The sequence below is a fragment of the Ambystoma mexicanum genome, chromosome 6p, assembly GCF_040938575.1.
Source record: "Ambystoma mexicanum isolate Mex_15411 chromosome 6p, UKY_AmexF1_1, whole genome shotgun sequence".
In the NCBI taxonomy this organism is placed as follows: domain Eukaryota; kingdom Metazoa; phylum Chordata; class Amphibia; order Caudata; family Ambystomatidae; genus Ambystoma; species Ambystoma mexicanum.
Window position 1 is genome coordinate 461,950,636 of NC_090935.1, and position 14,335 is coordinate 461,964,970.

The window sequence follows — 14,335 nt, forward strand, 5'->3', positions numbered from 1 at the left end:
GTGATGTGTATATCAACATTCTTAAAAGTGAAACGGAAACCTAAAACCCTGTAAGAGGAACTGTGATACTGAAGAACAGAGTGGAAAAGGGTTTGGTGAACCTACCCTTGGAAAGTGGAGATAAAGTAAATGCGAACTATGTGGAAAAGGGGTCAGTGACCCAACTGTGGAAACCTGTTGTGAAGTGGTTGAAAGAAAGAGTAATTCAAGAAATAGAAAGCCCTGGCAGGTTAGTTCACTAGACAGACAGAAAGTGTGAGACTCATACCCAGGATGGGGAGACAAGAAGCGAAGTGATATCCTGGCATGAGAGTATACCAGGAATAGGAAGGGAATCAGTATCCTGGCAAAACAGTATCCCAGGAGTAAGAAGTGAAGCAACATCCTGGCAGCAGAGTATACCAGGAGTCAGAAGTAAAGTGATACTTTGGCAACGAAGTAAACCAGGGGTGATAAGCGAAGCAATATCCTGGCAAGAGAGTGAACCAGGAGTGAGGAGAGAAACAATATTCTGGAAAGGGAACAACCCAGGAGTGAGAAGAGAAATAAAGTGACTCCCTGGAACAGGAGTAACCCAGGAGTGTGAAAGCAAAGTAAACTCGAAGTTGTGGAAATAAAAGGGAAGACAAATACCTCTTGTAAGGATTGAAGAGAGAGTCATAAATACCCTGTCAGGAGAGTACATCAGGGGTGGAAAGTGAATAAGCTGGAGTAGTGTAAGAAAACAGCACGTTTGAAGGAAACTCAAAGAAAGGCTCATGCCCTTGTGAGATACTATTACAAATTGATAAAGGTACACTTTGAACTGGCAGAAGGACTCTAGGGGAAGGGATGCCCCATGCCTGGTGGCACACTGTTTTATTCTTATGTTCTGCACCTCACAACCTTATGTTGTGAACTTCTATAGCATGCCACAGTATCCCAATACTCATTACATTAAGTTTAGAGGGTAAGGGTCAGATTAGGATTTTCGGACACAGCACAGAGGATGCTATTTTGTTTAAAAATCCCAACAGAAACGGTTCTTAGTTTTATGGAGGCAGGGAAACCCGGTCAGATAGCACAACGAATAGAGCTCTGGCTTTGACAGCTGTGCCGAGTCTGCCTGCGCGGGTTGGAATCCCAGCAGGGCCAAACCCACCCTTTCTTCCTTCCGAGTTTGATAAATGAGCACCACACACTGTGGGTAATAATAAGCAGTGCTCAGATGCCTGAGGGTTCATAGCACTATATAAATGCAAATTATTATTATTAAACCCCTATTAGATTTTTAAACCCCTATTAGATTTAGGAATAGATAGGATTTTCTCCAACCCTTTGTATTTATTTATGGAATTAAAAGTCTACAGCAACCAACAAACATGCCATTGTGTCTGGGTCTTACTATTGACCCCTTACAGTACATTTGGACCAAATGTATCATTGGATTCAACTGTATTCTATGCAGTGAAGTGCTGAAAGGAGAGATAACTGGAGAGGGGTGTTCACCGTCCAGAGAGAATGTTCAAAATGTACTGACCTCATGGTGGGCATGGCCATGTTGAAGCCATGCCCAAGAAATTACAAATGGCAAAATACTGAAAGTTGAGCAAAACAAACTCATTATTTTTAGTTTTCTCATTTATGTCATGGTTAACACGATTGTTTGTATATACTTACCAATATCTAGGCATGTAATTCTGAGCAAAATGCTTACAGGCACAAAGACTGTCTTTGCCTTGGCAGTAATTAGGTGTGTGAGCTTTCCACTGTGCCATGTTAACCTGGATATGTTGAAACCATGCCCAAGAAAACACAGTAGGCAAAGCCCTCCTATTTACTCCCCTAAGCCCTCAATGTTCACGAATGGCTAGGTTCTATAGATGGGAAAGCTGGAAGGAAATATAGGCACATTTAACTGAGGGTGGGATTTCCACAACAAATTTCCTGGGAGTCGTGGCCCCAGTCCTGTCTTTCTGGAGGTGCCTGAATCATCCTAGGACCTTTATGGGAATGGTTATAGTGGTGTGTGAGGCATAAATCCTCTTAGTCTGATGCTGGATGCTTATGGAAGTTAAATTTACATGATCAAACCTATGACTAGCCGTCTCAACCTGTACTGCAGTTACTATGTCCTGTTAATAGTGGACATCATTATAGATCCAAGACTGCAAGTCTGAGAAGACAAAATTAAATATAGGGCTATAAAGGGATGGATAATGTTGACAGGTTTTCATTGTGAGCAGGAGAACATCTGTTGTTAGTAGACCCTTCCAGGGCCTTCTTATTTGTATTATTTGGGCCTCGTTGAGCCCCAGGACCGCCTTGCAACTTTTCCTCCCCGCTCCCTTTCTGCGACATCCACTTCCCACTTGTATTCCCAACCACCTCACAGCCCACCCTCCTTCCCTGATTGGTCCTTCCTTTGTGTGCCTCTAGCCCTAACGGTGTGTGCAAGCTCCGTGCCTGCTGTTTTCATCGTGAGCAGGTGAGCGGCTGTTGTTTGGAGACCCTTGTAGGGCCTACTTTTTTGTATTATCTGGGCCTCGTCGAGCCCCAGGCCCGCCTTGCAACTTCTACTACCTGCTCCATTCCTGCGACATCCACTTCCCTCTTGTGTTCCCTCCCGCCTCCCAGCCCACCCTCCTTCCCTGATTGGTCCTTCCCTTGTGTGCCTCTAGCCCTAACAGCGTGTGTGAGCTCTGTGTCTGCTGTTTTCATCGTGAGCCGGTGAGCAGCTTTTGTTTGGAGACCCTTCCAGGGACTTCTTATTTGTATTATCTGGTCCGCATTGCAACCTATCCTCCCCGCTCCCTTCTTGCGACATCCACTTCTCTCTTGTGTTCGCGCCTGGCTCCCAGCCTGCCCTCCTTCCCTGATTGGTCCTTCCCTTGTGTGCCTCTAACCCAAATGGCATGTGTGAGCTTCGAGCCTGCTGTTTACATCATGAGCAGGTGAGTGGCCATTGTTTGGAGAGCACTGACAGGGCCTTCTTATTTGTATTATCTGGCCTGCATTGGGCCCCAAGCCCGCCTTGCAACCTCTCCTCCCCACTCCCTACCCGCAACATCCACTTCTCTCTTGTGTTCCCTCCCACCTCCCAGCCCACCCTCCTTCCGTGATTGGGCTTGATCCGTATCTTTAGCGACCCCCCCAGGGCAGCCCTCTGACGGCAGCCCCTGCAGCAAAGGGCTCCAAGGCAAAGGGCGGCTCCTCAGAGGCTGCTCCAGCTAGTGTCTGCAGGTGTCTGCAGGGGAAGCCAGCGGCCAGCCATCTACCAGCATCTACTAAGTAAGGTAGGAGTGGGCCGGGTTAGGAGTGGAGCCTCCACCTTATCGTGGATGCAGAGCCACTTAGTAAATTCGCAGACTTGGTGTGTTTTTCTCTGGTATCTAGAATTGCACTTTGAATGTATTTAAAATTGCATTGTGAAAGTATTTGGAATTGCATTGTGAAACCTATGCATTTTTTCCCACTATGCAGGACTCTCAGATTAGGTGTGTTTTTCTCCGGTATCTAAAATTGCACTTTGAATGTATTTAAAATTGCATTGTGAAACCTACGCCTTTTTTCCCACTATACTGGACTGTCAGATTTAGTTGTGCTTTTCTCCGGCATCTTAAATTGCAATGTGAATGTATTTAAAATTGCATTGTGAAAGTATTTCAAATTGCATTGTGAAACCTAGGCCTTTTTTCCCACCATACAGGACTCTCAGACTTAGATGTGTTTTTCTCCGGTATTATAAATTGCACTGTGAATGTATTTAAAACTGCACTATGAAAGTATTGAAAATTGCATTGGGAAACCTAGGCCTTTTTCCCACTGCACAGGACTCTCAGACTTAGGTGTGTTTTTTCTCCGGTATCTAAAATTGCACTGTGAATTTATTTAAAATTGAATTGTAAACATATTCAAAATTTGTTGTGAAAGTATTGCCATTCTATGGTCTTGCCTTCTTAGCAAAGCATTCATCTAGCAAACTTTTCTACCATTATCTGAGCTCCTGTCGTCTTGTCCTATTGTCTCGTCTCTCTCTGTCCTGTCTGCTTGCGCTCCTCCTTGTGTCATTCCCTAGTGTTCTCCCCACCCCCTCCCCGTTCTTCTTCTCTTCTCTCCCTTACCTACTCTATGGTGATCTATGTTTCTCCTATCTTTTCTAACTGCTTCTCTATCGACTATCCTGCTCTACTCTCCATCCCAGGACTCCCTATCGCGGCACCTATACCAGCACCTCCTCCAGGCAAACCCTCACCAACATCCTCTTTATCGTTTCCTCGGCAGACCTATGGACTCTTCATATGGTCTCTGTGCTTTCTCCTTTCTCTACTTCTCCCATTAATGGCGGGACCCGATGGGAGGCCCTCCTGGCCCCCTTCCACTCCTCTAAGGTCATCATTAATGTTTATCTGAATGGTAACGTCTTGGTCCAAGGCCCTCAGGCCAAACTTCTCCTCTTTGATAAATGCTTCCTGCACCGCATAAATTTCCTTTCCTCTCCTGCTGTCACCTCTCTTCCCCCCAGAGCTTCCTTGCCTTCCCCTACTGTCTCCTGCTTGGCTACCTTGCCCTCTCCTCCTTCCTCTTCTGCCCCCCCTCAGGCTTCTTCTACACCTCCGCAGGGTGTACCTCTGATTTTTATCCCCCCCAGAAGTCTCTCAAGGACAGCAATCTCCTCCATATTGCCACTCTTAACTCTCGCTCTGCTGTCAAACACTCCTCTGACATCTGCTGTCTCCTGAAAGAACTTGACCTCGATGTCCTTGGTCTCACCGAGACATGGTTTACGGCCAGCTCTGTCATAAGCTTTGACACTCTCCTCCCTGACGGCTGCAAGATCCTCACCACGCCCAGATCCAACCGATCTGGAGAGGGTGTAGCCCTGATCTTCCCAGAGTGGTTCCCTGAGTCTGTCATTCCTACGTAGACCTACTACTCTTTCAAATGCCTAGTCTGCAGGCTCTCTCTCCCTCTTCTAGCCATTCCCTTTCTGTGGCTACTATCTATTGGCCACCGCTCAGATCTCCTCCTTCCTCTCTGAGTTGACAGACCTCTCCTCTTCCCTCCTGGTCTCAACCACTCAACTACTCCTTCTTGGAGAATTTAACATCCACATTATCCTTTCCCTGGACTCTTTCGTGGCCACTGCAACTCTCTCTCATTCTCTATCCTCCCCTCTGGCCCAATTTCCTCTTCAGGGCACACTCTGGATATAGACCTTCCACTTTCTATCCCTCTCACCACTCCTTTTTCCTGGAGTGATCACTTTCTCCTTTCCTCCCAACTCACCCTCTCTACCCCTCAGGCCAAGCCTACTCCAACACTGCCACCCACCTTCTTGGTTATCCAACCCATGAGGTGTGTGTCAGTTGGGGCTTCCTTCGCCACTTTCTCACCCTCTCCTCCCCCTTTGCTGACTCACATCCTGACACAGCCCTTTCCATGCTCCAATCTGCTATATCTGATACTCTTGATGTTCTTGCCCCTGTCATGAGGATCCGCTTGAAGCCCAAAGCCAAGTGCAACTCCTGGTACGACTCAGACTTCATCACCCTCAAACACAATTGCAGGTTGTCTGAGAGGAAATGGTGTGCTTATGGTACATCCTCTGACAAACTGGCTTGCCAACTGCTCCAAAGGCAATACCGGCTCTCTATCCGCACCAAGAAGAGAGCTCACCTCCAAGCCTGTGTCTCTGCGGCATCTAACAACTCAGCTGAACTCTTTGAAATCTGCAAGGAACTGGCCAATCCTGATGCAGTCTCTGCCTCTCCTGTCCCCTTCTAGGCGCTCTGCATGGCTCTGGCTTCTCATTTCATCTCCAAAACTCAGGACATCCTGTCCTCTCTCTCTCCCCCTTCCCTCTAATCCCTGCTCTTCTTCTGGCCCTTCTTCGGCCACCTCTGCCCCCCTTCTCTGCCTTTTCCCTGTTCTCCCAAGACAGGGTTTCTAGACAAGTCCGATCTATGAAAGTCTTGTCAAAACAGGGTTCATCCCTGCTCCTCCAAAACCATCAAGGACCACATTGACTCCCTGCCTCCTTCGCTGGCCACCTTCTGCAACCACTCCTTCACCACTGGAGTTTTCCCTTCCCTCCTTCCCTCCCCTGAAGCACTCCCTTGTGCACCCTCTTCTTAAGAAACCCTCTGCTGACCCATCTAACTATCGCCCAATATCCATCACTCCTTTACTGGGCAAACTCCTGGAAAAGCTGGCCATCTCGCAGCTTAATCTTGGTTGTCCTCATAACCATCAGTCTGGCATGAGAGCTGCCAGATCTCGGAAACTGCTCTCCTGAAGACTTGCTCTCCAACCTTGATTCCACCACCCTCTCTGTCCTCATCTTACTTGATCTCTATTTTGTCTTTGATACATCAACCATGCCATCCTGCTCAACCATCTCTGTGATAACCTGGGTATCACCGATCAGGCCCTGGCTTGGCTGACTTCATTACTCTCCAATCGACCCTCCCAGGTCCAACTTGGGTCCTTCCTCTCCTCTATCTCTATCTCTTCCTGTGATGTTCCCCAGGAGTCTAACCTCTCTCCCTGGCTGTTCAACCTCTGCCTGCCATTTCTTGCCCATCGTATTGCTACTCTGTGTTCCAGCTTTCAGTGCTATGCGGATGATACTCATTTTCAGGCTACCTTCAGCCACCTCTTCTCGTTCTCTAATCTCTGACAGTCTGTCTGCTATCCAGAAGTGGTGTGCTGCCAATGATCTCTGCCTTAATGCGTGTAAGACTGAGATTCTCCTCATTGGCACACCCGCGCCCTCCTTTCCTGTCATTCTCTGGCCGGCCTCTCTTGGCCCTCTTCCTGCTCCCACATGCGAGGCTAAAAACCTCAGGGTCATCTTCTACTCCACTCTCCCCTACTCTCCTCACATCTCTGACATCTCTAAGAAGTCACACTACCAGCTACACATTTGAAAGAACAAGGAAATATCGAGGCTGAGTACCACAAAGGAAATACACCAATCACGGGCTAAAAGACTCCCAGATCTTTTATTACTATACAGTTTACAAAGAAACACAGTTAGCTATCAGGCTCTCAACACCCCGTAATGTGTACCAGCCTGACAGAGAGAGGTGAGAGAGTGCTGGACGTCTAAACATTCATACTTTTATATGATTTTGAATAATATTGTCCAGCCTCTCTTCACTTTAATAATTCGTGGTCTAAAGTGTGTGCCTAGTTCACAGACTTATTATACAATATTATGCAAAGGATTACATAGGTTTGCATTTCCATGGAGGCACAATGGTGATGTATGTAGGTAAGCCCTGTGTAATATCTCCTTACAATTCTATTCGGCCTATGTATACGCTCAAGGTTTGTTTTTCATTGTCCCAATTTGTGTATACAAGGATGAGTCTTGTGAGTGCAGACAACACTTAAACAACAGTTTATATGCAGCACAAGGTCTCATTGCCCAGTCTCAACAGTCGGCTCTCGAGCAGCCTAAACATTAACAAAACTCAAAGGTCGGGAGGCTCGGTTGCAGGTTGAAAACATAGTCCACCATTTTAGAACGCAGAACACACGAGTAGAAATCAAAATGGCGAATGAATCTTAAAATGGCAGCGAAGTTAACCTAAAATCGGAACTTTGCAACGTGGTTTTCCGTGTAGCACGACTAGGCTTAGGCCAATATAAATATTATATTAAGGAGGTACTATATGATTACAGTTTAACACATTGTCAGAGCTATTATTCATTTTGTCTCCTTCCCCTAGAAGCTTACTGTCTCCAGACCTCTGGTTCTCTCTCGGCTGGACTACTGCAACAGCTTTTTCCTAAACCTACCTGCCTCTACTCTCCGCCCTCTGCAACTCATCCAGAACAGGACAGCGAGACTTGTCCATACATTACTTCATTTGTACAGTTATGGTAAAAAGAGACAACAACCGCCACCGGAAACAGATAAATAACAATAAATAAATAATAATGGCAACAAACAGTGGTAGTGCAGCTAGCAATTTGCAAGTGCTAGGTTTAAGGCAGCAGACCGGGTAGGTCTGATAAGTGCAGGAAGAAAAAGGGGGGGTGCTGTATGGGTACAGATACAGACCCCAGTGCAAGGGGTGGCCCGGAGGCAGTGCGGGAGGGTGGCAGGATGAGCAGGTACCTGGGCCCAGAGGACAGAGGGTGGCCAGGTGCACGGTGCCAAGATAGCACAGATCAGCAGGTGAGAGGGGGAGTAAAGGCAGAAGACAAGAGGAAAGTCTTGAGGTGCTTCTGGAACTGGAGATGGTTCTCCCCAAGTTTTAGAGTGGCAGGGAGGCTGTTCAAGAGGGAGGCCCTAGCCGAAGACAGAGGTCTACCCCCAGCTCGTTTCTTTGAAAAATGACTGATCCTGAGGGAGTTGGCGGTAGAGGAGCGAAGAGCTTGAGAGGGGAGTTATTTGCTGAGGGATAGCTGAAGGTATGTTAGATCCAGTCAACCAGCTCACAAACCCAATGCTAAATCATTAACTCCGGAAGCTGATAGAACCCTGGTTCAACATTGTTGAGCCCCCAAAGGTACTGTGAAGAGGACCTTTTCCACTTGCCAGGACCATTTCGACTTTTAAGCTCCCCTTTTGCACCTTGTCGTGAAAAAACATGCCCTTTAAAATGACATTACGGCAATGGCTTGCCTGAATACCCCAGCTCAAGTAGCCAGAGTGCTATTCTCTACAAGTTCTGAATTGTATGTGTTCCCTTACATAGATGGGTTTTTGTTTCAATTTTCTAGTTAGTTATTTTCATGTTTCATTGTTTAATTAAAGTATATATGTATTTTTATCAACCCACAATTGAACAATATATTGTTTTGGAGTCGTTGCCCAGTTGCTGCTTGGGTCCCTACTGTTATCACAAGAGTATAGCCTGTACTTTGTCCATGTTAGGCAAAAGGGTAAAGAGGTACATCACCAGACTGTGCTTGTTTCACTCACAAAAGCGTACCCTGACCTTGGCCCACATCACCACAAAAGGCTAAAGAAGTATATCATCTGACTGTGCTTGTTTCACCTTTATGATTTTGATCACAGTTTGGTTTGTAGTAGCGTGAGGCTGAGTAGGCAGTTTAGCCACTGTGTATCTCTGTACTCCTGCAGAGCAGTAGTAATTTAGTCACAGTAACTGTGCCTCCTGCTTAGTGTTCCATAATACAAAGCGCCTCATCACGAGTTGGGCTCGTCGGCGCTAATAGGCCTACCGCCAAACCCCCCGGCGCTATTAGCGCTGGATCACAGGTTTGGTAGAACGGTTAGTGCCCATTCCCCATTGGGCCCATTCGGGAATTCCTCATTCCCCATTAGGCCCAATGGTGAAAATTTGCACTATAATCGCCGGCGGATTTCCCGCTGGCAGGAATAGCGTCGAAAATTGGCAATTTTGCCACGGATTTACCCCCAGCTGAAAGCTCGGGGGAAATCCACCAAGAGCATGACGTAGCCGACCCTTAAATGTGGCGGAAATAGTGCTACCGCCGCATTTAAGGGTTACCGCCAAACTCGTGATGAGGCCCAAAGTATGCAGTTAATGTTATCAACATTGCCAAGTATATTTTCATTCCTACAATGGATTTGGACATGGGATCTTTGCAGTGTGATAACAAAATATAAATTAGGTCCCCAAAGTGATGAAAATAACAAATACACAGCAAAGTACTTACGAACATGGATTTAAATAATGAAACAAATTGAATAAAGACAAACACAGAATAAGTTCTTCTTTGATAGCCACCAAGAGAAAATTGGTCAGCCATATTTCATCCACTTCTATAGTTACTGTACAATAATAACCTACGTTTACCTTATTGTTGTGCTTGTCTTTAAATATGTTTTAAAATGTAAATGCATGATTATGAGTATGTTGTAATTCCACTGATTCTTTCCATCAGATTGGGCACCCTGACACTTTCTTTATCGTCTTGTGCACATAGTGTAGTCATTTTAAACTTTCATATACCTAGAAATTATTAGAATAAGCATATATTCACAACAAAATAATTGAATTTTTTTTTCTGAAATCCTGGGACCTTGTCTGACTTTCATGTATCACACAACATGTGGGGTGAAATGCCTCTTTCTTTTAATCACCATGTTATCTTTAAACTCCTTGACACAAGCAATTAATATTAAAATATAATACAAATAGTACTTGATATTCACAGTTAATGCTAGTGTGTAATGAATCACTATAATTTTAAACTATGCAAAACTCAAACTTTTTCACCAAGCATTTAGGATATCAGAAATGTTTTTGCACTACTCAGTGAGTATCTCAAACATAGAATATATATGGTGAAATGCTTTAAGTCTTAAATCCAAAATTACCACAAGAAAGTAAGATATTTTTGAGAACATGTGATGTGTGAAAATCAGTGCTCTGCCCAGTGATTGCATTTTTTTATTGTGTCTCTTTGAATACTTTAGACCCTCGATGATAAATATGCAAAGTCCAATGATAACCTGCAGCTGTTTTTGAGGTACCTGGATTTCTTCTACACCGCCTGGTTTAATGTGGACGTGTTAATTAAAATTACGGGACTAGGCTTTGCAACATATTTTACAGACAGTTGGATGATTCTAGAATTCTGTCTAACTGTGGTAAGTAACTATTTACAGTTCTTTACTGTCTTAGTTTAACCATGGCGGCTTTAGAAAAAGGATACAGCAATTTTGAATGTCTAGGGCATGAATATGTGTACAGTGCATATCATTCTGACAAATAATTTAAGGCTCATGAACTGCAAATGCTCAAATATGCTTCCTGAAAGATATCGGAATTTCAAAAATAAATTCAAGCCTTATGGCCAGATTACAGGTTTGGTGGTAGTGGTAAAACATCCGGTAATTACTATGAAAAGATGTTTTTTGCAAAAGCGCAAAGCCTAAAACACTGGATGTCATTTTGCCTACTAAGAAACAAATTGGCCACAAAGACCATGAGGGAACCTATATTAATCCATCCAGCAGTTGTTAAACATTTTTGGATGAGAATGGAATGCACCCAGCAGGCTAGTCCTTCATGACAGCCACCACAATGCAATACAGTCATGCACCCGTCAGTCTGTATGCATGTCAGGTTGGTGACTTGTACGCAATGGTTGTGGAGGACATTGTAGACTTGGTCGATCAGCAGAAGTGCACATCATTGCCCCTGTTGCACAATAGGGAGCCATATGTCACTGTTTGCCTTTGCTATGGTTAGGCCCTTAGAAGACTCTCTCTTTTTAGGAAGTGCTGTAAGATATGGCAGCATGAAAGGACGTGCTCAGGAGCACACATGTAAAACATGACCAAAGCTCACAGCCTCCTACATACCATTTACTACTCCTGCACCCAACAGCCTAGGTTTCTGGGTGTGGTGTGTATGCACAGACTGTGGTACACAGTGTATTTGTCGACAGAAATGCAGATCGTGCGGTTATGGCTGTGTGTTTCATGAGCCACAGCGAGCAGGTTTTAGGGGAGTTCGAAATACATTAACTGAAAGTTAATAGAAAACACTGTGCTGTGGCAGCTCATTTTGGAATCTAGCATCTGAATGTGTAGTACTATGGAGTACCTACAATGAAGTCACTGATTTTGGTTTGTCTTTGTGACACTTTAGTGACACGCAATTATGTTGATATTATTGTTGTTCATTGTGGAACGAAAATTGCACAGCATGTTACACGACTTTCAGTTCCGTTTGCGATGAAGGAGGCACTTGCCCAGGTCATGCGTTTGTTTCTGATCTCTTGCATAACTTTCTATTGCATTCTGCAGACACCGATGCCTCTGCGTCATTCTTTATTTGGGGCCTCATTACGACCCTGGTGGAAGACCATGGTGCTATTGGCATCATGGTCCATGATGGTAAGTTACCGACTCCGCCATGGAGAAAGGGGGAAATACCACCCCATTACAAGGTTGGTGGGGCGGTAATTCCCCCATTCCCATTTTTGCCCCATAGGGCTCAATGGGAATGGGGAAGGCGCTAAGTACGGTGCTGCAAATTGCGGCACTGGACTTAGCACCAAGGTCCCTTTGCGGGTCCCTACTTTAACGGCTGGTAAAACCAGCTGTTAAGGTCGGGTCCCACAAAGGGACCTCGTAATTAGGCGCTAATAGGTTAACGGCGTCGCAGCCTTTTACGGTGCCGTTAACCCATTAGCGCCTGGGTCTTAATGAGGCCCTTGGTCTGCAAATGGAGAAAGTGCAGTACATTATGAAGAAGTGTATTTGTGCCTTTGTACGACATGCGACAATGGCGTACTTCACACATTGCACACATGGGAATATGACGTTTCACAGCACAAACAGTTTTCCCCCAGCTATACCGTTCATTTTACTATGTCTGCCATCCCGATTTCTGCACATCCCATCCAAAATGCCTTGGTGCTCTTCTTGAAAGTAGTGGAAAATTTGTTGTAGTAAGTGTGGCACACTGACACTCTTCAAAACGCTGTGCAACATGTAAAGAAATCTTTTTCTACAGCGACCCCCTTTCTAACCGATTCAAACTACCCTACAGAATTATTGGAAGGGCGGTAGACTGCCCACTGGTCCCTTGTGCTTTCATTTCAGTTGTTGTCACATGCAGTACAAACACTTCATGTTACACCATTAGTCTTAGGAGTAGCATTCACGGAAATATATCCATTCTGGAATACAAGAATGTTTACAACAACGCAAAACACAGCTTCATTACATGGAGCAGGAAGCCATTTATTCTGTGTGACTCTTTCAGCTACAGTACTTTTCTAACTACCACTAACATTGTTTGTGCTCTGCACATTCTGCTGTTTGCTTACTTGCCTTTACATGCACTAGTATGTGTGTGACCAAGCCGCACCGGCATTGCCATTTTGCAGACTCACTAGAAACTGTCCCACCTGCAGTTACATGTTTTCTTCAACTGTATGACCCGCAGGTAACCTCTTTACACTTTCCGTCACACTGCTCAGTGCAGACACAATGTGTCTGTTTCACGGGTCATGGAAAGACAAGCAGCACATCAATCAAATGAATGCGACATTTAAAATGCCCATGTTACACTGCAAGTTGCTGTTCCTTGTTTACCAGCGGGTGTCATACAGTCAGGCGTGCTTTAGCCACACATTGCTAGGTTTGCAGAGCCACCCACGTAGTCGGCAGGAGTACTTGAAATGCGGTAGCCTACCGTATGAATCCGTAGGGCTGGCGACAGGGGCGGTGTTAGCAGCACACAGTAGATGACCTATGCATGGGTATAGGTGTAGAACGGATACACGTGCGCTTTCACAACTATTTAAAAGTGCATTAGAAAATGCGGACATGCAGCTACTAATGGAGTCCTACGGATACTTGCAGTGTGATTGCACATATGCCGACCAGGTGCCGTCTCCATAGGAAACGTCCATTTTGCTCATCTGTACTCATCTGGGCCAGTACTGTGCGGCTCAGACTCACCATGCAATGTCAACACAAAAAGAAAAACTACTCAAAAACTCACCAACATTTAGAATTTACATCTGTAATTGCTAAGATACACCAACACTATTCGGAAAAGGAAGCGGTAGCGCAAATGGATACATACACCAGACAATTTAGCCTTTCCATATGTTCATAATGAGGGCAGCCAAGGAATCAGTAACAAACCCTTGTCAACGGAACGCTATGGTTCCGTTGCAGTACCAAAAAGCTATCATCTTTACAGAAAACACTATGCTAAAGGAACGTTCTGGTTACAATGCTCTACTAAAAACCTATGAAAATCACAAACAAAAACATTGCTAAAGGGACATTATGGTTAAGTTGCAATAGTAAAAACCTATTCAATTCTATTGACAAACGTTGTTACAGGGACGTTATGGTTACACGTAAAACTGAAAACCCCCTGAAATTCACCAGTTATGGTGAGCAACCATAACTCGCGCCACCAGTGTGCACTGCAAGGACTAACCCCCATGGCATCACAAATCTCATTGATGACATCACTGATGACATCACATGTGTGGCTGCCCCTTTTTTGTTCACTGAAATAAGTAGGCCAGGTGCTTTTCTTCACTAACAGTCAGGAAGTAACAATTCAAAAGGTTCTATCTCCTTCTCATATGATCTTGCAGTACTCTCCTCAGGGTTCACTCACATCGTATGATACATATACATGTAGAGGAAGAAGAAATCGTAAAACTCTGCAATCATTTCTGTGCATGAAGGTACTCAGTTATGTTATGAACACTTTCTGGTAATACTGCTCCTTGTTTGCTTAATGTAATTTCCCTGTGTATGCTCATATTTGTATGCATTGTGTTGTCTTTATGTTTTCTGTGCAGTAGTGCAATTATGTAGTTATTAAGGCAATGGTAGCTACCTCTTACATGTTTCACAGTACCC

At 44.9% G+C, this 14,335-nt stretch overlaps 1 protein-coding gene across 1 annotated transcript in view; it reads left to right on the forward strand.

Moving 5' to 3' along the window:
- Positions 1-14,335, forward strand: part of LOC138510734 (sodium channel protein 1 brain-like) — a 640,892-nt gene that overhangs the window by 20,097 nt on the left and 606,460 nt on the right. Inside the window, exons 3-4 of the mRNA XM_069626485.1 lie at positions 10,406-10,579; positions 11,744-11,833. Coding sequence (XP_069482586.1) covers positions 10,406-10,579; positions 11,744-11,833 — 264 coding nt within the window. The remainder of the gene's footprint in view (positions 1-10,405; positions 10,580-11,743; positions 11,834-14,335) is intronic.